Below are 22,300 nucleotides of genomic sequence, written 5' to 3'. Positions count from 1 at the left end.
AGAACCCCTGTTTTGAAATAAATTTAAAAAACAAACCAACTAAAGATGGACCAACCAGTGGACCAGTAGACGTGGACACTACAGACCTACTGTACTAAAACTCACAGACTTTCCTCATATATCCTTTCTTATTTAAAACATAAAAATGGTAGGATCTTTGGTAAAAAATCAACTTGACTTCTCTTGAGGTTCTTCAAAACTGAAGAAACCTCTTGAGTACGAAGTGAAACACCTTCGAGAACCTACATGGAAGTCCAGCTGCTTTCTGCTGAAGCTCACCTTGATGTTGATGACTAAGAATCTGCACAGACATCGAGATGGAAATAAAAAGTTTCCTCAAATGTATAGACTTTCCTAAAACTCTGAGATGGTTATAAAAGGTCCCCACTTTCCTAAAATGTGCAGATTTTAAAGAACACCTTCAGTTTTCCAAACGATATCTCGACTCTAATAAATTTCTCAATGCTCTTCTTCATCCTCACGTTTGTAAATATCCCAGAAGCGCTAAACTAAAAGGCTCCTTAGTGGACCAGTCCTCACAAAGATAGCTACAAGTCGCTCTCAGCTCTCTCCTTCAAACAAACCCATCGTCCTGCCGTCCTTTGTACCACCGGCTCAGTTTCAGAGATAACAGGATGCTCCTCCCTGAGCAGCAGAGCATCGGACGCTTTCACACCCAGGTAGTCTCCTCCGTGTTATCTCTCACTGTTTGCATGATTTTCTGTCTTTTTTAAAAAATAATCTAAGTTGTTATTGTAAAGCAGCAGCTCACTGAGGTGATTAAAATTCACTCTTGAAGTGTTTTGTTGAAGTGGAAGGCTCAGTGTGATGAACCAGGAGGGAGAGTTTACTGCTGAACAAACCACTGAGAGCCTTCAGGCGGGTTGTGAGGTGAAGAGCTGCAGATAAGATTAGTGTTTTATCCCAAAGTAAGATTTCTGCTGTGTTAAAAATCTGAATTCAGCATTTTTCTTGAACATATTATTGCTGATGTTGGGAAAAGAAGATGTAGAAGCCAATAACGTAATAAATGTCCTGAACCGATAACGTAATAACTTTTGGCCGGTTATTACATTTGCAAACAATTATTATTGTTTTTATTTTTTTTTACCAGGCCAATAACATAACTTACTACGTTACTGGCCAAAAGATATCGGTTCAAGACTTTTATTACGTGATCGGCCGTTACTACGTTTTTGGGTTCTACAGGAGATTTTTTGTTTTGTTTTGTTTTTTTAGCGTTGAGTTAAATAAACAAAACAAAACATTTGGCTATTGCAAGTCATCAAGAAATTCCACGTATAAATGTTATTGTTAGTAGTGATGTCCTGAGCAGCTTTTCTTTGCTTCAGATCCAATCAGAGCCATTTATCATATCGATAATTAAATAATACTCACTTCAAGGAGCGTAGATGAGCTGCAGTACCTGGTTGTTCCACCAGGTGGAGCCTCTTACTGTTTCATACTGGCAAGCAGAGAGCATTGTGGGAGTTTAGCTAGTCAACGGGAGCCATGACAAAGACTTCTGTGATGTTTAGTGACTTGCGAGGTAAGTGTTCTGTTCTACATCGTAGTGGAACATCTGGCAGCCATTTTTTTTGTTGCTAGCACGGGTGAACAAAAATTAGGGATTAGGTTTATGTCGATACAAATCAGTTAAAAGTTACCAGGACATCCCTGATTTTTATTATTGTTAGAAAACATACAAGACAAGATTAAAAAGTTTATAAAAAATCAAAAAACATACCTAATTTAAATGTGATCGCCATCTCTGTCAAAGTCGTGTTCTTGCGTAGTGACCCTCTGCACCCACTGCTCCTGCAACACTTGGAACTCCTGTTACGTGACAATGTCAAGCACTACTGGCAACAAGCGCTGAACGGATGAATTCACAGTGTACATCCTCTCACATGTTGGGAAAATGCACCGCCGCACTCATTCTCTGGTGAAAGCTGTCGTTTCTTCTCCAGGTGGTAGCTGCAGACCCTCCTCCGATCTGACTTTATTTACACCAGATCTTTCCTCTCTGTGATTTCAGGACCTGTACAGCCAGCTGTGCACCCAGAAGGCTTTGCTGCAACGCATCATGGAGAGCCTGAAGATGAAATACTCCGACATGTACACTCTGGTGCCGGTCGAGGTCGACAGCCAGCTGCAGGAAGTCACGACGTCGCTGCAGCAAGTAGAAGTTAAGGTACGCAAGACTTCAGGACGATGTATTGATGCTTAATATCATAGACGGAAATGATGTAATTGTTGTTGCTTGTTCCTGATTGGTCGGTCAGGTGGGCGAGGCGGTGGCCAGGAGCGGTCCGGTCCACAAACTGGGAGCCAAACTGTCGGAGATCCAGGCTGGTCTGAGGTCAGTCCAGAACCGACTGGAACAGAGGAGTCCAACCGTGATTGAAGCAAAGGTCACCCAGAAGGTGGGTGGTGGCGCTTCAGTGGATTTTCTCTGTTTGGTTCAATGACAGACAATAACTGGCAAAATCACTGGAAAAAAAAAAGTGTTGATCATCGTCATCAATTTACAGTAAACAGGTACAATAATACTTATAATAACTGGTAATTCCCTAGTTTAGGTTTTACGGTAGAATTACATGATTTTTAACCCTATTTAAATCATCAAAATGTCATTATTTCACAGATTATTGCAGTTATTTGAAAGAAAAAGTATTTATATTCAGAACTAAAAAATTGTAAATATATTTTTACCGGTTATTTACAAAGTTTCCCTGTTTTGTTAAACTACAGATCGTAGAACATTGAAAAAATATAAAATAAAATTGCTGTACAAAATGTCCACATCAACAACTCTGTGCCTGTAAAATTATAGCAATTAACTGTATTTAAATCAGCTAAAAATGTCATTACTTTACCGATATTTGCTGCTAATTTAGGATTTTTTAAAAATAGTTTTCAAATGTTTCAGTATTCTGATGTTGTTTGCTCATTATTCAGGCTTCTTTCCTGCCAGATTTTAACTGTTTATACAGGATTCTTTTTATTGTATATTTGGGATTTAGAGGGTTGAAAGTCATATAATTCGTGGGGTTCTTTTCTGTAGTATCACCAATAAATCTCGTCTTGCTCTTCTTATCTCTTTGCTCAGCGTGTCTGGGACGAGCTGGACGTCTGGCATTCCCGTCTGGCCGCCCTGGAAGTGGCCATGCAGGACCTGGAGAAGCCTGAGGAGGCTTTGATCCTCACCGAGAGGCTGGTGGAGGTTCAGCAGCTTCACTCACTGCTGGCCAAGCAGGCAGAACAGAGGACGACGCTGCTCAGCAAGGTGAGAGAGTTCCTACATCTGAACGTGTTGTCAGTCACGATGGGAAGTCGTAGCGTCTCCGAACTTGTTTGGTGTCAAACAGCAAAGACGTAACGACTGTTTGTGTTCGTTGGTGTTCAAGGTTTTAACCTGCATATTTAATTAATGTTTAGAATATTAGTTTTCTGTCATTGCTGCAAAACTCTCATGTTGTTCCGCTCACAAATATCAAAACTCACTCAAAAACACTTTATTGTGTCAAAGTGTTGTTGTGATTTCTAATTTCTGGCAGCCTTGGAGGGTTTTTCCAAAATGACAATTCACACGTTCTGCTTTCAGGAGTTTCAAAGATCATTCTGGTTTATTTTAATCTGGAATTTATGGGTCGTACTAGCTTCACACTCTACGCCTCTGTCATAGGGATTTAGAGATATTTAGCAGCACAAAACAGCTCGTGAACAGCGTCACAGTGAGTTTTAAATGTTTGTTTTCAGTCTGACTGGACTGTGAAACTCCAACTAATAAATCTGCAGCGTCGATAAACTTCCCTGCACTCTAAATACGATCAGCTAAAGCAAATTAATCCTGTTTTCTTTGGAAAGCAGCAGGAAGTTTATGCTAATTCTGTTGCTAAATGCCGTTTCAGGGAATCTCTACAACGGTGCAAAGTTAGTGTCATTATAGAGCCGCAACGGACACATTAATGCCAAACACGTCACGTTGAAGTGTACCAGAATTCTCTTTTAACCCCCTGAGCTCCACAACCTGCTGCTGTGAGGCAAGTTATTGTTAAAAATTGCATCCCATGGTGGAACATCTTTCTACAGATGATGAGCAGAGCAGACAGAAAAAGTCTGTAGAGGTGTTTGTAACATCTGTGGGACTCATAATTGGCCAGAATGACAAAAAAAGTGTCCGAAATGATCGAAAATTGTCATTTTAACTAATTTTGAGTCATTTTAAACAAGTGTAAAATAATTTTGGAAAGTTTTAAATTATTTTGGACAACATTCGGGTCAATTTGGAACAGTTTTATGTGACATTAGAGACGTTTCATGCTATTTTTGAGAAATTGTGAGTAATATTTTTTTTTTTTAATTGATCTTACTTTGATAGATAGATACGTAATATGCCACCATTTTTTCCAATATTGGTAAAACTGTTGGGACACAAATTAAACTCCAAATTGTCAAAAATCAGTCATTTTAAACAAATTTTCTGAAATTTTGGACGGTTTTCAAGTTACTTACTAGATTTTGAGTAATTTGGGGAATTTTATATTACTTTGGACAGGTTTTAAATAATTTTGGACACTTTTAAATGGAGAAAAAAAATATTTTGAGTCGATAAAATAAATGCAGCATGGCTCAGAAACCAGAGAGTGACCAGAGAAGCCAGTTGTTGGAGATACATCCAGCATGGTGGAACATCTTTCTACAGATGATGAGCAGAATAGAGTAAAAAAATTATTTAGTAGAGGCTGTAAAATATAAACAGTAAAAAATCTATAGTATATAAAGCTACTGTTTTATTTTCCCTGCTGGTGAAAAGAATTAAGAAAGAAATCCCACATTTTTTTAAACTTTATTTCTGTGATTAGTGCCATTATAACTCTGATACAGAAGAAGATTATGAGTTCCCTACACGTCTAGCTATTTTGTTAGCTACTTTCAGAGGTGCAGGACTTTATATTGCAGTGAGAAACGAGCCCACGGTGACTAAAATCATGACCGGATCAGATAATTGCCCAGAAACTCGAAGTTCAGAGGGAGAAGAATGTATTAATTCAATACAGCAGCGATCACACTTGGTTGGGTTTGTATTTAAAGTAAATGTTTGTGTTCAGATCCACACGTGGCTTCAGGAGCATCAAGAGATGATCAACAGCTCCAAGAGCTGGATGACCGAAGCCCAGTCGTGGCTCGCCGCTCCCTGCACCTACACCACTGCCAAGTGTCTGAGCAGCCACGTTCACGCCCTGCAGGTCCGTACGCCGCACCACTCTCGCCTTCTACCTACTTCTTCACATTTTTAAACGACCTTTCCCGTGTGTCTTGCGGCGCAGATGGTGCTGGACGACTCGGCACAGATCCGAACCACGCTGCAGAACTTCAGCTCCGTGCTGAAGGAGATGTCTCAGGTTTGCGATGTCACGACTCTGCAGGAGCAGCTGTTGGAGGCCGACCACCGGGTGGCCGACGTTCAGGACAGTTTCACGGCTCCTCTGTCTCAGCTGGAACATGCCGCTGCCGTGGGTCTTGTTATTTTACTTCTTCATCGCTGCGCTGATCACCTTCTCTGTTTATTTACATTTCCAACTTGTACTGATGGATTTCTAGGAAGTGGAGGCCATCGAGAGTGAAGTCAGGAAGATGGAGGGCGACGTAGCTGAGATCAAGACTTTGCTGTCGTCTCCAGAGTCTTTACCGAGCCCCCGAGAGGACAGCCTCAAAGTACGCTGACAGAGGCGTTTGTTTGATTGTTTTGTCTGTATTTGGAATAAATTCTGGGAAGACTGGAATCAGGAATACAAACAGTGTCTTTATCAACCTTAATTCTCTGTTTTTGTGCTTTGTTTGTGTTCAGCTGGTTGAGCAGAGGATCCAGTCGATGAGGAGGACAGTCGCTGAAATCCAGAAGTGCAAACCGGGACTCTGTCTTCCAGAAAAGGCCGAAGAGACTCTGACTGTGTTCAGCGTCGTGGACCAGCTGCAGACACTTCTGCTCGAACTGGAAAAGGTCAGTCAGTCAGTCAGTCGTTTATTTATTTGCTCGGTGGGAAACTTTAACTCAAAGTGGCATTCACTGAACCTTCTTTGCTTCGATGTTTCTGCAGAAGGTTCCCGCTCTGTTCATCCAGCAACCTCCGACTCCAATCCAGGCCAAAGCTCAGTCGGCCAAACAGGCCACGTCTCAGCCTCAGCTGCAGAAATCCACTTCTGGGGAGGCTGAGGTGAGTTTGGTTGGAATTTCGAGAAGATCGAGACGTTTGTAAATGTATGGGAGTGTTTTACAATGAATTCAATAACAGATTCTACAAAGGTGCGATCAACAAGTTCTGAGACTGTCTAGAAAAATCCAAAACTGTCGAAGTAGTAGCTGCTCTGCTCCCGGTGCTCCTGCAACACTTGTAACTGAAAGTCCCAACGTGAGCGCTGAATCTCATAAACTGTAGCAAAACTGCAAACTAATTTGTTTTGCAAGAGTAAGAGGTTGCAAGGAGCCACATCTAGAGAGTAAAGCAGGTAGGGAGCAACAGTTGTGTTGTTTCATAGCGAGAATGAGGAAACTTCAACTTGAATTTAATGTTTTGCAAGCACAAGTCGCAAATCTAGCAAATGAAACAGGTAGGGAGCGATGTTTGTGTTATTTCTTAGCGCGTTGTGCCACAGTTGAGGTCAAAGGTTCCACCTCAGGACAATACTGACATCGCAAACCTGGTGATTAGTTCAAGGTGAAGACACCAGCGATCCAGCGTCTGGTGCTGGGACTTTGATATTAAGGTGCGATCAGGTTTCAGGACTGAGCCTCTAAAAATCTAAATCCAGACCTAACTTAAATCTGTGCATTGACGCTCAGCTTCCAGTGCTCCTGCAACACCAAAGTTCCCTGGAAGTCCCGTTATAAGTGGTGAATCTTCTGAACTGTGTTAAAACAGCAAACCTTCAGCTGGAATTTAGTTTTTTGCAGCTAAGTAAGAAGTCACAAGTCACAAGTATCCAAATCTGGCAAGAAGAACGAGAAGAAAGCAACACGTGTGTTATTTCATAGTGCGAACAGTGAACCTTTAACTATAATTGTGTTTTTTGCAAGTGTAATAAGTTGCAAAGAGCCAAATCTAGCAAGTGGGGAGCAACAGTTGTCTTATTTCATAGCACAAGGTGCCACAGTTGAGATCATTTGTGGTAAAAGTTCTGGACTCTCCTCCGATCTCAGAGATTGCGGCTCTTCCACTGTTAAACTGCTGTTTGTTCTCCTGGTGGTAGCTGAAGACCCTCCTCTGGTCACCATGACGGCCCTCCCTCATCCAGCTGCTGACTAACACAGAATGTGATGTTTAAATTGCAAAAATGCAATTACGAGAGGCCACAAAAAACATGTAGAGGCCTGAAACTTTCACCGCAACAGTCCCAGAACTTTTTGATCACACCACATCCGTTATTCCTCCAAGATGATGCGGAGCCCCAATGTTATTATATGTAGAAAAACAAGAAATAATCAATTTAACAAAAGCTATACCTTGTTTTTTTCACTCAGAAGGAGGAACAGGGTCAAATCAGAATTGTCCACGTTGAAGAAGACGTCCTGAGGAGATCCGGAGCGACGCTGCTGACTGTGGAGCGAACCTCACCTGAGCAGAGGCAGTCCTGGACACCTGATTGGGTAAGAAACCCTCATCCAGCGGTGTTTATTCTACCGTCGCCTCTTTTACTACACAGCAAATAGGCAATGAAACCTAAATGTAGCAGTGAAGAAGGCTGATCTTCTGTGGTGCATGTATAATCAATCCCACATTAGTTATTAACAAAGTGTTTACAATAATCCAGAGTTTACATTCTTTTTTTTTTCCTCTGCATGCTTAAAGCTACTAATTTCTCTACTGGAAATGTTTTTGTTTTTGGTTGATATTGTTAAAAGTGCAGGTGGTAAAGCTAAAGTTTTGCTGTGCACTAATTAACAGAAAGACATTTTCAGTCGATGTGCTTCATTCAAACCTGCAGAAGATCCCAACACTTTCTGAAAAATACCTGATATTAGCAGATAAGTTTGGCAAGATGTGTAGAATATTTAACATTGCTGCAATATGGTGTCTTGAGTTGAAGTGTTTCATTTACTGGAGGGATGGCAGCTTCAATTTCATGCCTCTAAATAAAGAATCTAAGGGAGTTTGTGAGAGTTTATGTGAAAGAAATCCTTTAAAATGTTTTAAACCGTTTTACCAGATTTTTTTTTTGCGATATTTTAATATCCAACAAACAAAACTCCTTGTCGAGGTTAATAAAGCTTTAAAAAACAAAAAAACAAGCTTGGTAACCATGATTTCATATATTTATTGAGCAAATTTGATGCAGGATTTTGAAATTTACCAAAATAAAGAAAAGAGAAAATCTGGATTTGGCTTTTGGGCGGCTGCATTTAACGACTATTTTCTACGCCGACGAATCCGCCTTTTATTTTCTCGATTAATCGGTTATTTTTTAACCTATTAAAAGTCGGAAAATGCTGGAAAATTGCCCAGTAGTGCTTCCCAAAGTTCCAAAGATATTCAGTTTTCTGCCAGAGAGGGAAAAAGAAACCAGAAAATATCCACATTTAGCAAGTTTATCCTTAAAAAATGACTCAAACTGATGAATCGGTCATTAAAAGCAGCTGCAGATTAATTTAAAAGTTGACAGCTAATAGATTAATCGATCAGTTTTTAGACGGTGCAGGTAAAGGCTGCACCGGCACCTTCTAACCTGCTAATGGCGCTTCCATTAATGTATTCTAAACAACCCAGTGTAAGAAGCGAGGCTAGCGTTAGCGAGCCAGATGTTTGCTCCCAGATGTTGTGTTGTACGACTCTGCACATGAGCGTGTTTTCGTGTCAGCAGCGTGAGCATCCCGTCGTGCTCCGGGCTGAGGGCGAGCAGACAGTGGAGGAGTTTGGAGGCGGTGTTTTCTGGTGGCTCTGGGATGCTTTCCTGGGCACTATGCCAGAGGTAAAGAAGATCAAGGAGAGAAAAAAAAAAAAAAAACTCAAAATTTTTCAGGCATTTTTCTTCCTCTGCTCCTACGCTGCTTTTGCTCGGCTCTGTTCAAGCTCATCTGCGACCCAGAGGTCAGGGAGGACATTTTCCAGAAATTACAGGAAATTATGTGACAGCCTGATGACACACCTGAGACCCGATTAGCGATCCAGTTACAATTAAAGCATTCGTTGTATGACTAATCTCTGACCTGGGTCGCTCTGCTCTCCATCACCTTCCTCCCCTCGACTACCACCGCCCCACTCATCGTATTAAATCCCTTCCTGAACCTCCATGCATCTCTCCAATCATTCCCCCTCTCTTTTCCTGTGTCTGGTGGTTGTTCTTCCTCTAGAGGGCAGCGTCAGCGTTTGTAATCTGTGTGGCACCGGCTTTCTCTGTCAGCCTTGCAGCGTCTCGGTTTGGTTGTTTTTTTCTATAACGTGTCGTTGTTGGTGTCAGGAACCCGCCGCCGTCGTCGTCTCAGGAGAGGCTGAAACTGCCGCCAGACGAAGCACCGGACAGGCTGCAGCAGAAAGCAAGGTAACTGAACTTTCATCAGTCGTTCTGTCAAGATAAGTCTGGTAATAGTTCTCACCAAAAGCAGAGGATAGATTGATCCTACTAACACGTATTGTCTGGGTATCCAAAAACTATATAACCTCTGGTGCTGAAAAATGAAGCTGCAGTTTATAGGTTATTTTTACAGCCTGATTCAAAACCCGCTTTTGGTTTCTATGGACAACTTTCTGCACAGGAGGTGAATTTCTATTAAACCCAAACTGTGAAATCGTATTAAAGCTCAAAGTTGTGCATTTTTGAAAGGCACGGCTGCTTTAAGGTGAAAACTTTAAAGCTTTCAAATATATGCTTTTTGTTATTTACAATAACATAATATTTTTTACAAACTGTAGTTCCTCAAATGGACACTTGAGGCTGCCTCTAAGTCCCCACAGACCTCCATGTTAAAAACTCCAACTTTACAGCAGAAATAAACATAGTTACAGCCTGGTGCAAAGAAACGCTTTTGGTCTCTATAGATAATTTACATATTTGTAATAACTGTACAGGTGGTGAATTGTTATTAAACCCAAACTGTGAAATTGTATTAAGGCTTAAAGTCATGCATAATTCAACAGTGAGTGGTTCAGATCTTCAAAAAATGGGCTCTTTCTAAAATTTTTTAATTTTGCAATAACAAAATATTTGATATAAATAAATGAATTAAAACAAACAAAAACCAAACGTGGTCTCATGGATGTTGTACCATGAAAGGTCCCGTTATTCCCTTAAATCTATATTTATGTAGCAGGTTAAGAAAATAAACTGTTGATTTGAATATTTTGCAGCATTTGTCGACAATACTAAAAATCCAGAATATCTCCAGACTTATCTTTTAATGAATCTTGGTTTTACATTTCACAGACCTTGTGTGTTTCTTATTATCAGCTGTTTATCTAGATGACGTTTATATTATTAATTCAAGGTTTTTATTGGAGAATCCTGAAATAAAAGGGTTGAAAACAGCAAACGATGGCGATAACAGAGCAGAGAGATCTTTAACATGACGTGACATAATTCTTTAACAGAGTGTCGGCGTGACTGTGTGATGTATTTAACTGACTGACCTGACTGATCTTCTAACCCTGCTCATGTTTCTTCAGGATGTTGAGGTCTCCACTGACACCACCGAAGCAAGTTCATCCGAAGCTTTATCAAAACCGCTGGCCACAGTCAGAACTCAGTCACTGCCTGAGAGCATGGTAAACACTGCCTCGACCGTAACGGCCTCCAAAGCCGACTCCGGCTCCCAGCAGAAATGTGTAGTCTCGTAGATCTAGAGCTCCTCACCTCTCCTCAACCTAGAACCTCTTCTAGATTTGTGTGACAAAAACCTGCCGACACTCCTCGAACCGGGCCTAGATTCCGCTGCTTCTTGTAGATCAAACCTTAGACTTCTTGTCCTGAAACAATCCTGGACCTTCCAACCTGTTGTAGAAGCTACGTCCGAACTCACAATGGTTCTAGAATTAAAGCTAAACCTGAAATGACTTCTTCAGCATCTTTGTACAAAACCTATCTAGAATCTGGTCTAGATCTAAATGACATCTTTGAGACTGAAAACTGGAGCTCCAACTTTTTCTAGTCCATCTTTAAGATCAGCTAGAACCATGAACTCTGTGTGGTGCTTTTTAAAGTTGGACTCTTGCTTTTTTTTGTAGAACCAAGTGTTTTACTGCGACAAACCTTCTAATTTCAAGAACCAAAAACATCTACAAAACCTACATCTACTACAACTCACGCAAGAAATCCAAACATTTCTAGATCTAAACTTTGGTGATCTTAGTCAAATCAGCCCTGGATTCCAAGGCTCCTTGAAGAACCCCTTGCAATCCAACTCTACAACCCATCTAGAACTCTAGGTGTAAAACTCTTTTTCTGGAGCTCTCCTTGTTTTTACAACTGAAAACTTGGGACTTCTCAAATGAACTTCTATAACTAGATCTAGAAAACCTACCTTTTCAACGACCTGCATTTAAAAAAAAATCCAACTTTTTCTAGATCTGGCATTGAGGTCTAGATCTAGAATCAAGCCTCGATTAGAAGGCTCCCTGTAGAACCCTTGCAATCTGAGTGTACACCGTATCTAAAACTCTAGGTGTAGAACTCTTTTTCCAGAGCTCCCCTTGTTTTTGTATGACTAAACACTGGGGACTTCTAAGACTAACTTCGAGAACTAAACTAGAAAACCTGCCTTTTAAACGACTGCATAAAAAGGTCCAACTTTTTCTAGATCTGCCATTGCAGCTCTAGATCTGGAGTCAGGCCTCGATCAGAAGGCTCCCTGTAGAACCCTTGCAATCTGAGCCTACACCGTATCTAGAACGCTCAGACTTCAAGGCATCTAGAAAAGAAAACCTAAACAAATCTTCAAGAAGAATGCTCTAGAACAGGTAATGGGACTTATTTCTTAAAGCTGGAATTCTTCCAGACTTTCTGGAGCTTTTGTAAAACCGAACCATCCAACCTCTTTCTAGAGTCCTGCCTCAATCAATATCTCAAGAACAAGATCTGGAACCTGCCTCTGACTTTTCCAGAACTGCTTTTCTGTACCGCCGATCTTCTTGTAGAACCTGCCGTAGAACCCTCTCTCTTCTAGAAACGAGTGAAGAGCTCCTGATGTGTTCTTGTAGCTCCAGACGTCCTCTAGAAACGCGTCACTTTAAACATTCAGTGCATTTACATGGCAGAGGATTTTTTAAAAAAAAAGAAAAAAAAGTTTTGTTTACATTTGAAATCTCACTGTTTCTCTCTAAAAAAGAAATGAAAAAGAACCGAGGAACGAAACCAAAGCAGATTCGTGCCAAAGATTTTCCAAAGTTTGTGTTTACATTCAAGATTACCGAGCTCACGGAGAGTAAATGGGTCTTGTGGAGACGACGCAGCACGATATCTCGTACTGAGAAGTGTTGACGTGAGCAGAACATGAAGGCAGACTGGTGGTATTTAGCATGTGGGGTGGATGTTCTTTAACAGTCTGTATTAAGCTTTTGCATGGACCTTTCTCCTCTGATGTTTTTATAAAGTGTATTAATAGAGCCATGTTTTATAATAATGTACCATATAGGGAACGGTGGTTTTTGTTGACTGTCATCTGGGCTCATTCACAGCCGACGCAGAGCTCATCTGTTAAAATAAACTCCTGTTTGTTCGCCTTCTACGCATCTGCTGTTTGTACTTCTATAAAGCTGAACATATATAAATATATAATATAATATAAATAAAGTGGGGTGTGTTGTTTAATTATTGTGACTACGCTGCTGCTTTGTTATGAATCAGAACATCCATTTTTCACTCTGCGATACAGGTTTTCTATTTAAGTAAATGTCTGAGAGCCATGAAAATGCACTGCTTCGACCTGATCACTGATTAACACGCTGCTGTTGGCAGGTGGAAACTACCAAACTCCCAGTTTAGTGGTAACTTTGATGGAAGATATTGAATTATGTGCCAAACCACTTTTTGACAGTAAAGTGAATATCTTGACATTTTAAAGGCCAAACAGCTCATCAACAATGGGAATACCTGTCAGTTTTATTCCTGTAAGCGGGGACTAAACAGGCCTGGAAGAATAAAAGAAAGAAAGATTTTAATGTAAAAAACATGCAATATTCTATAAAAGCTACCACTCTGGGAGGTTCGAGGGCTTCGCCTGGGAGCAGCACAGATGTCTCACATTACTTAGCATGTAGCTGTTTCTCTTGTTGTCTTTCCATTCTGTCTGCAAAAACCGAACACGAATACGAATAAACCCACAACAGTGATCCACTCCTCCGTCTCTCTTTTTCTGTGTCCGGAGCTCATGAGGGGACCCAGTGTATTTACATTTATATACACAGAGTACACGTGAACGCTGCATTCACCTGCATAAAACACAAAATACAGGTTTCAGAGATGAGCAGTGAAATCTGGTGGCAACATCTTGAATCCACAAGTCCTCCAGAAACACAATCAGCGAAGCAGCAGAGCCTTAAAAATGCACAAAACCACATCCACCACCAACTTTCCAGCATGACCCAAACCAAAAGCACCGTCCTCCTCCTAACCCTAACCTCCGGAGGTCCCATCCACTGAGACAATAACCAGCTACCATGATTTTGTCGTGACACGACCTTGCGGTTTGATGTGACGTTTGCTCCACTGACTGCTGCACTGCATTTATCTTGGATGCATTTGTTGTTTGTGAATTTATATTCACAAGAAGCCCAGGAGGTAGACAAGGCTGGGTGCAGATCGTAAAAAAATCCGTGCTAATTTCAATAACGAAATCCAGTCTTTTGTTCTCCTAAATTATTACTTTAATCCCATATTGCTCTCCTATACACTCTAGGTTCCCTGTCGTAGCCAATCACACTCAGTATTGATCACATGAGCTCTGGTTGGTGCTCATTAAGAATCACTGAAGTGCCCCTTTACTAGCTAAACCACCACCAATGCTGTCAGCTCTCCAAACACGAACTACCTGTATTCCGAGTGATGCCTCCTCAGGCCTCTACAGAAATAAATAGTAAGAAGCTCCACCAGGTGGAACAATCAGGTACTACAACTAAACTCAAAAACTTGACTGAAACATTACGCATCTCCAGAATGACTCAAAATTGGTCTAAAATCCTCAAAATGTCTTGATATTTTCTTGGAATTGAATTGTCAGGAAAAAAAAGAAAAAAAAAACATCTTGAAAATGTCTAAACTTTTGTCTAAAATAAATTGAAACTTGTCAAAAACATGTTGACACTTGCAAGCTAACGTCCCACAGTGCTTTCTGCTGCCAACATGTACTTCCTGTAGTCTGAGTGACGCCTCCTCTGATCTCTACAGTATTAAACACCTGGTGGAATAACCAGGTACTGCAGCTAAACTCAAAAACTTGACCAAAGCGTCATGAAACTTCTCCAGAATGACTCAGAATTGGTCTAAAATCCATCCTCAAAATTTGTCGATAATTTCTCAGAATTGTCCAAAATGAGAAAAATAAATTGTCGGAAATATCTTAGAAATTGTACAGAGTGACTTGAAATGTGTCCAAAACTGGTTGCGGTTTGATCCTAAGTTAAGCTTTATTGATTTACTGCTGTGCAGCATTTATCCTGAATGCATTTCCATTTTTTGTTTGGGAATTTAGATTCACAAAAAGCCCAGAAAATAGCAAAGCGGAGGCAAAAATTGGGAAAATGTGGGATTCGTGCTCATTTTGATACAGAAATTGAGTCATTTGTATGATTTTAATCCTGTAAATTACAAAAAAAAAAAAAAAAAAGCCTGTAAAACTATTTTATTCATGCACTAAAGTCGTTCTGTTATAATTCCACTGAATTTTAAATCTAATCACAGTTTTAAACACATGAGGTCTGATTGGAGGTCATTAAGGGTCACAGATGTCGTGGTGCCTGTCGGTCGCTAAACCCCCACAAAAATGCATTTAGTTTGTCAATTTGTATTCACCAAAAGCCCAGGAGGTGGCAAAGCAGGAGCACGGCTTGTCAAAATGAGTCATTTGTGTTCTTAAATTAACATTTTGATCCCCATAAATTACTAAAAAATGACTTGTAAAGCTATTTATTTGTGCCCTCGTTTTATTTTAAACAAGATGAATTCATATTTTTTAGTTGTCGGGGCAGGTTGTTGCTCTGCATAACGGACACAGAGGGAGTGAACTGATTTAAAGAGCACGATAAGTTCAGCTTTGACGGGTTTGCTTTGTGTGATGAAGGTGTTAACTGATAATTTGAGGGAACCTTTGAGAAAACATTCTCTCTCTGACGTCAGCGGCTGCTGAATAGTTAAGCCGTGTGATTAACTCTGACATTCAAAGCAGGTTTGTTGACTCTCTGAAGCAGAGCAGAGCTCAGACGCTGAACGCACTGTGAGGTTAAAGTCAGAAAAGTTGCTCTGAAAAGGAGGCACAGAAGAACTGGGTTAAATATCACATGGACAGGTACAAGTGTCCTTCTTTGGCAGCTGCAGCAGGAAGTAGGACAGTGTTTACGTTGTGTTTACAGCTCCTCCCTCCAGCCTCAGGCCTCCTTTCTTTCTTTCTTTCTGTCACTGGAGCACCAGGAAGTAGTTTGAGCCTCAGGTGGGTGGAGCAGAGAGGGAACAGGAGACCGAGCATGAGCCGGTCAGAGGGAACACAGTGTCATACATAGAGCTGCCAGTCAGACATGTCCGTCTAGATCCACATCGGAGCGTCTTGTCCTGCCGTCCTGGAGCTCCGAGGCTCAGCTGGGTTTGTTGTGTTTCAGGGAGCGGAGGAGCCGGAGAGCCCTGAACGCGTCCTCCATGCCTGCCTGGACCGAGCCGCCCAGCTGGAGCTGTGGCTGCAGGACACCCAGAGGAGCCTCACGGCCGCCGGACCCAACATGCAGGACAGCGTGGAGCAGCGACTCCTCACCTGTCAGGTACCGTGAGCCCCGCCCACCTGCTACCTGCCAGGAGTCAGAGAAGACAGCTCAGTTTAAACATGAGGTTTCACTTTTAAAAGATGACTAGGAGATATTTTTAACTGATCAGCTTCAATAGAAGACTGATCTGTTTACGTCACACAGTCACAAAGAGAAACAAACTGTGACTCCAGGGATGCAAATCAATCAGCAATCGACTATTTGATCATGCAAATTGAGCAGAGTGTCACTGTTCTAACCAGCAACCAGACAGAGGATTTGACTTGATCGTTCCACTGGAATATATGAAACTTTTGTCTTAAATGACTTAAAATTTGTCAAAAATTACTTAAAATTGTCCAAAATGATTCGAAACCACATTGACAGTTACTAGCTAAACTCCCATAATGCTCTCAGCTGACCAATATGAACTTCCTGTAGTCTGATGTTTCCTCTGGTCTCTACAGTATTAAACAGTAAGAGGCTCCACAACCAGGTACTGCAGCTAAACCCAAAAACTTACCTAAAAAGTCATGAAACTTCTCCAGAAAGACTCAAAATTTATCTAAAATCCTAAAAACTTGTTTATATTTTCTTGGAATTGAATTGTCAACAAACAAACGAACTTGAAAATGACTAAACTTTTGTCTGAAACGACTTAAAAATTGTCCAAAATGATTCGAAACTTGTCTAAACCACATTTACAGTTACTAGCTAAACTCCCACAATGCTCTCTGCTGCCAACATGAACTTCCTGTAGTCTGAGTGACGCCTCCTCTGGTCTCTACAGTATTAAACAGTGAGAGGCTCCAACTGGTGGAACAACCAGGTACTACAGCTGAACTCAAAAACTTGACTAAAAAGTCATGAAACTTCTCCAGAATGACTCAAAATTGGCCTAAAATCCTCAAAACTTGTTCATATTTTCTTGGAATTGAATTTGACATAAAAAAAAAAACACATCTTAAAACTGACTAAACTTTTGTCTAAAATGACTTAAAAAAATTCCACAATGATTTAAAACTTGTCTAAAACACGTTGACACTTGCTAGCTAAACTCCCACAATGCCCTCTGCTGCCAACGTGAACTTCCTGTAGTCTGAGTGACGCCTCCTCTGGTCTCTACAGTATTAAACAGTGAGAGGCTCCAACTGGTGGAACAACCAGGTACTACAGCTGAATGCAAAATTTTGACCAAAAAGTCTTGAAACTTCTCCAGAGTGACTCAACATTTGTCAAAAATTTTCAAAACAATTTCTCTGAATTGTCCAAAATGAGTAAAACCTGTTAGAAACATCTTGAAAAACTACTGTTTTGATTTTACTGCCATCTTTGATAGCTAAATATATTACAAACTGTATAAAACCATCATTTAAGTATGTAACTAATAATCAAACGTCATAAACATCTGAAGTCCATATCTGAGGGACAAAGTGAACAAAAATGTGAGCAGCCATGAGAACACAGTGCTGTTGAAAGTTTTATAAGTTTAATGTATTAAAAGTATAGATTAGGGCTTCCATCCTGCTGTTTATCACCGTTTCCTCCTCATTGCTCTGGTTTTCAGTCTCAGCGATCAGAGGTCATTAACTGTCGTCTGCTTCGGTTTTATGACCTCTGAAGTCCAATCAGAGCTGCTGTGAGAGGAACCGGACAGAACGAGTCCCAGCAAACATTAAACCAACGAGTCAAACACCAAACGAGACTCTTTGATATTCAGCCACATCAGATATTCAGTATGTTAGTGTCTCTGCAGCCATAAACAGACGAGCTCTGGTAGAAGTTCAGAGTTCACAGTTAAACAAACGTTCACACACACAGATCACAGCCGCTGATTATTTAGTTAAATATTTTAGTTTGAGTGTCTAAAATTAAACTACAGATACCAACAGAGTCATTTAACTCGCTGTAGTTCAGCTGTGACAACATTGTTCTGATCAGTTTACAGTTAATTTAAGAAATCTATTTTTTTTTTAAATAAAAAATTAAAAGAGAAAGAAAATGTAGAAATGTGGAATTGAGGTAAATTAAAGAAATCTTGAAGTAGAATTATGATTTAATATTTGAAACTCAACTTCACAACTGAACAATCTACACTGTGGAAATTTTTTTATTTTTAAAAAATTTTACATTAATGACAAATAATTGAGAGTCACAAAATAAAACTATTATTTTCTTGTTAACCCTAAAAAAAATAAAATAATCATTTTTTAAAAAAACAGGCAAAACTGTAAACAATATAGTATATATATTATTTTATTTTTTTATATGTTTTTTTTTTTACACAAAGTTGGACCATAAATTTACGCTTTTTTTTTTTTATAGGTATTTCAATCAGCTAAGAAATCAATCATTGTTTTGCTCATATAAAAAGTGTATATTAAGGATTAAAAAACAGTAAATATTTTTTAAACTGTCACAGACTTTTCCAGGTTTGTTAAATTACAGATAATAAATATTTTAAAAAATGCTGAAAAGTGGTGGAAATTTACATGTTGAACTGAAACAAACAAACAAAAAAAACCATACCAATACTGTAAATAATGTTCACATCAATAATCTGTACTTTTGCAATCATTATTTTATTCTTTCATAAAGTCTACCTGTAAAATTACAGTATTTACTGGATTAAATTGAGCTAAAAACATCATTATTTTACAGATATTTGCTGTTGTTTTTAGTGTTTTTGCGGTTTTCAAACATGACGATACTCTGTTTTTTCATGGCTGCCAGATTTTTGCTTCTTTTATTTTTATTTTTCCCAGCATTGTGCTTTAAAGTGATTGTGTTCAAAGGTCCATATGTACACTCAGTTATTTCTGGGACACCGTTGATCCCGTCGTGTTTCAGTTTTATCTTTATTCAAAGCTCCTGCGGGGGTTTTTTTTTCCCTCGTTGACGTCGACGGTGAAACTCGAGCCTCCATTAAAGTTTCAGAGCTTTAAAGCGGCCTCACGGTCACACGGCACATTTGAATGAAGCTTTGTGGGAAAACAAACAGCCACCGATCAGATCTCGTCTCCTATTCAAATATTCCTGGAGAGTCCTGATGCAGGTTTAACCGCTGCTTTATTCACCGCTGACCTGCTGAACGCAAGGAGGCTGGAAATGAGGCTAAACGGGTTGTAAAGGTGTCGTATAATAATAAAACAGCAAAGGAGTGTGAATGAAAGGGTGACATTCAGGTCCTAAAACCCTGAATTATCGTTGGTCGGTGCATCATAATACAAAACACGTTCCGAACACTGAGATCCACAGAACACACAAAAATATATGATAAAGACTTTTATATTAAAGATGTGTAATTATAAACATCACATGAGCCTCTAAATCACACAGTTAGTAAAAATAATAATAATGACAAATAATGACGCCTCCTCTGGTCTCTACGGTATTAAACAGTCAGAGGCTCCACCTGGTGGAACAACCAGGTGCTACAGCTAAACTCAAAAACTCGACTAAAATGTCCTGAAACTTCTCCAGAATGACTCAGAATTGGTCTGAAGTCCTCAAAACTTGTTTATGTTTTTTCAGAATTTAGAAAATAAAGAGTTTTATTTTTTTAATGACTAAACTTTCGTCTAAAATGACTTAAATTTGTCAAAAAATTGCTTTTAAATTGTCCACAGTGATTCGAAACCACATTGACACTTGCTAGCTAATCTCCCACAATTCTCTCTGCTGCCAACATGAACTTCCTGTAGTCTGAGTGACACCTCCTCTGGTCTCTACGGTATTAAACAGGAAGAGGCTCTACCTGGTGGAACAATCAGGTACTACAACTAAACTCAAAAACTTAGCTCAAAGCTGACTCAGATTTTGTCTAAATTACTTAAAACTTGTCTAGAATTACTTAAACTTTTCCAAAATGACTCAACTTGCACAACGTGTTTTGACAGACCATAAAGTAGATTAAAAAAATTAAATAATAAAGACGAACAAATCTAAAGGAAAAGATTTCCAGAACAAAGACAGAGTTCAGGTGTTAGACCACAAAGTAGTACAAACGTTGAAGTGCACATGCTGAAGTAGCTCAGGGTTAAATTAAATCAAGTTAAAGGAGCTGAAACCTCAGGGGGAGGTTTTGCACTAAGTGAAGTTAAAGAGCTCATAAAAGTACATTTAGAGGAAAGATTATGAAACAGCAGCAGCAACCAAAGTAAAACCTGGTGTGTGTTTTTCTGCAGGAGACGTTTGTGGAGCTCGAGCAGAAGGTTTCCAGCCTCTCGGCCTTCGGTCCGGCCTCCGACCAGCAGCTGGGTGAACTGGGAGCTGTGGGATCCCAGCAGGAGGCAGCAGAACTTCTGGCTTCCAGACTGGAGCTTCTGAAGTCCAACCTGGTCTGTTTCCAGAAGCTGCTGCAGAACAAACAGGGAGACGAGAAGATGAACCAGAGAGAACCTCAGCAGCAGGTACGGGTCATGTCAACTCTATGTTCATGTATTAATACCTAAAACAATATCGTTTACATCAATATATAAACACTGTTCACTATGGACGTGTCTATAATGTGTTTCTCATGGTTTTGATGCCTACAGGGGAAGTTCTTTCAGTTCTTCTGCTTTAGTTTGACATCCAGTTAGCTACAATGCTAACAGATAGCATTAATATTAACAATAATTAATGACATTAACTGTAAAACAGGAAACGAAAGCACATCAGCGTGAGGCTTCCTAACTCTAATCAGATCATCAGTGTTTCACCTGAAAGTGTTTGTTCTTCAGCCGTCAGAGCGCCCCCATGAGGCCAGACTGAGGCGCAGCAGCAGCGTTCAGGAGATTTTCTCTTCGCCACAGAACAAGCTGCTGAGACAGAGCAGCCTGCAGCAGCAGAAGGTCTGAAGCACCGCTCTCACATTTACATCCACTGAATCTGTTTGAACATGTCAGACCGTCTGAAACTCAGGAATAAAGTCTCTTATCAGCTTTTACAGACAGATGTTCTGAAGCTGTGACGAATATAAACATAATTTTACAGCTGGATTTTAGTAAATAGACCAAAATGTGAAGTTTTTGCTTCTTTTTCTTTTTTATTCAGGTTTTTACAGAACATTTAGAGAAACGCATCATTTGATCATTTTGCTGACTTTGTCTTTTACTGTTTTGATGCTGTTTAACTTTGTTGTTTGTGTGTCAACATCTCTTTATTGTGAACGAGGCCTTCACACCTCTATGTGCTCTGAGTTTGAACGAATGAACGAACATCAAACAACAGAACTTAAACCCAAACTTCCTGCTCAGGAGTTGGAGCAACAGCTGTCGGAGCAGAAAGGTCTGACTCGGGCCATCGCCAGGCAGGGAAGCAGAGCTCGACTCTTCAGCCTAGAAGCAGAACCAGACGCAGAACCAGAACCAGAACTGCTGACACACAGGTCAGGATCATATTCAGACACATGAACAGTATTTATCATTGTCTTCTGACTAGATGAGTGCTTCTATAGAACCTTAAATATATGATGACATGAAGCAGAATTTAGTGTTTGTTTGTTTGTTTGTTTGTTTGTTTGTTTGTTTGTTTGTTTGTTTGTTTGTTTGTTTGTAGCAGCTTTTACTGACATATTTAAGGGATATTTTTTATCGTTTCACGGGTTTGGAAAAAATAATAAATGGAGGTTTGGTGAAAGAAAAGAAAGAAAGAAAGAAAGAAAGAAAGAAAGAAAGAAAGAAAGAAAGAAAGAAAGAAAGGATGGAAGGGAGGGATGAAGGAAGGAAGGAAGGAAGGAAAGGAGGATGGAAGGAAAGAAAGAAGGAAGGAAAAAGGGAGGAAGGAAGGGAGGAAGGAAGGAAACAAAGAAAGAAGGAAGAGAGGGATGAAGGAAGGAAACAAAGAAGGAAGGAAGGAAGGCAGGATGGAAGGGAGGGGGAGAGGAAAGAAAAAAGACAGAAGGAAGGAATAGAAGGATGAAGGAGGGAAGGGAGGAAGAAAGAGAGGAGGGAGGGAAGAAGGAAAGAAAGACTTAAGGAAGGAAGGAAGAACAGGGATGAAGGAAGGGAGGGAGGATAGAAAGAAGTAAACATAAACAAACAAATGACTGAATGCAACAGAAACAAAACATCCTTTCAGATAGATGCACCAAAAGTAATGAAACAACAAAACTAAACTGAATCGACAGAAAAACATCTTGTTTCCTTCACGTCTCTTTAAAAGCAGCAGAACTTCATTTTAACCATTAAGTTCTGACAAAGACTCTAAAACACTCTTCATCAGTCTCACCTTCACTATAATAAACTCCATCCCCCCTCCTCCTCCAGCTCGCCTCCTGCCAGTCCTGATGCTGGGCCTGACGTGGACCAGGACCCGGTCCTGAGGAGGTGGTCCGGCCTGTGGGCCCGGCTCGGCCGCCTGCTTCCTGCCTCTCAGGT

The 22,300-nt window shown here is 40.2% G+C and overlaps 1 protein-coding gene across 1 annotated transcript in view; it reads left to right on the top strand.

Annotated features, from left to right (window-relative positions):
- Positions 1–22,300, top strand: part of syne2b (spectrin repeat containing, nuclear envelope 2b) — a gene marked incomplete at its 3' end in the record, with an annotated part of 179,900 nt that overhangs the window by 101,098 nt on the left and 56,502 nt on the right. The window contains exons 67-83 of the mRNA XM_008283420.1: positions 2,039–2,194; positions 2,286–2,426; positions 3,113–3,289; positions 5,115–5,252; positions 5,334–5,519; positions 5,608–5,721; positions 5,855–6,007; positions 6,105–6,221; positions 7,526–7,651; positions 8,860–8,970; positions 9,460–9,540; positions 10,662–10,820; positions 15,732–15,956; positions 20,126–20,350; positions 20,663–20,773; positions 21,179–21,309; positions 22,190–22,298. Coding sequence (XP_008281642.1) covers positions 2,039–2,194; positions 2,286–2,426; positions 3,113–3,289; positions 5,115–5,252; positions 5,334–5,519; positions 5,608–5,721; positions 5,855–6,007; positions 6,105–6,221; positions 7,526–7,651; positions 8,860–8,970; positions 9,460–9,540; positions 10,662–10,820; positions 15,732–15,956; positions 20,126–20,350; positions 20,663–20,773; positions 21,179–21,309; positions 22,190–22,298 — 2,460 coding nt within the window. The remainder of the gene's footprint in view (positions 1–2,038; positions 2,195–2,285; positions 2,427–3,112; positions 3,290–5,114; positions 5,253–5,333; positions 5,520–5,607; positions 5,722–5,854; positions 6,008–6,104; positions 6,222–7,525; positions 7,652–8,859; positions 8,971–9,459; positions 9,541–10,661; positions 10,821–15,731; positions 15,957–20,125; positions 20,351–20,662; positions 20,774–21,178; positions 21,310–22,189; positions 22,299–22,300) is intronic.

The sequence above is a fragment of the Stegastes partitus genome, unplaced genomic scaffold (genome assembly GCF_000690725.1).
Source record: "Stegastes partitus isolate 25-593 unplaced genomic scaffold, Stegastes_partitus-1.0.2 Scaffold310, whole genome shotgun sequence".
Lineage (NCBI taxonomy): Eukaryota > Metazoa > Chordata > Actinopteri > Pomacentridae > Stegastes > Stegastes partitus.
The sequence above is the reverse complement of the archived record's forward strand: the minus strand, read 5'-3'. Positions and strand labels throughout refer to the sequence as shown.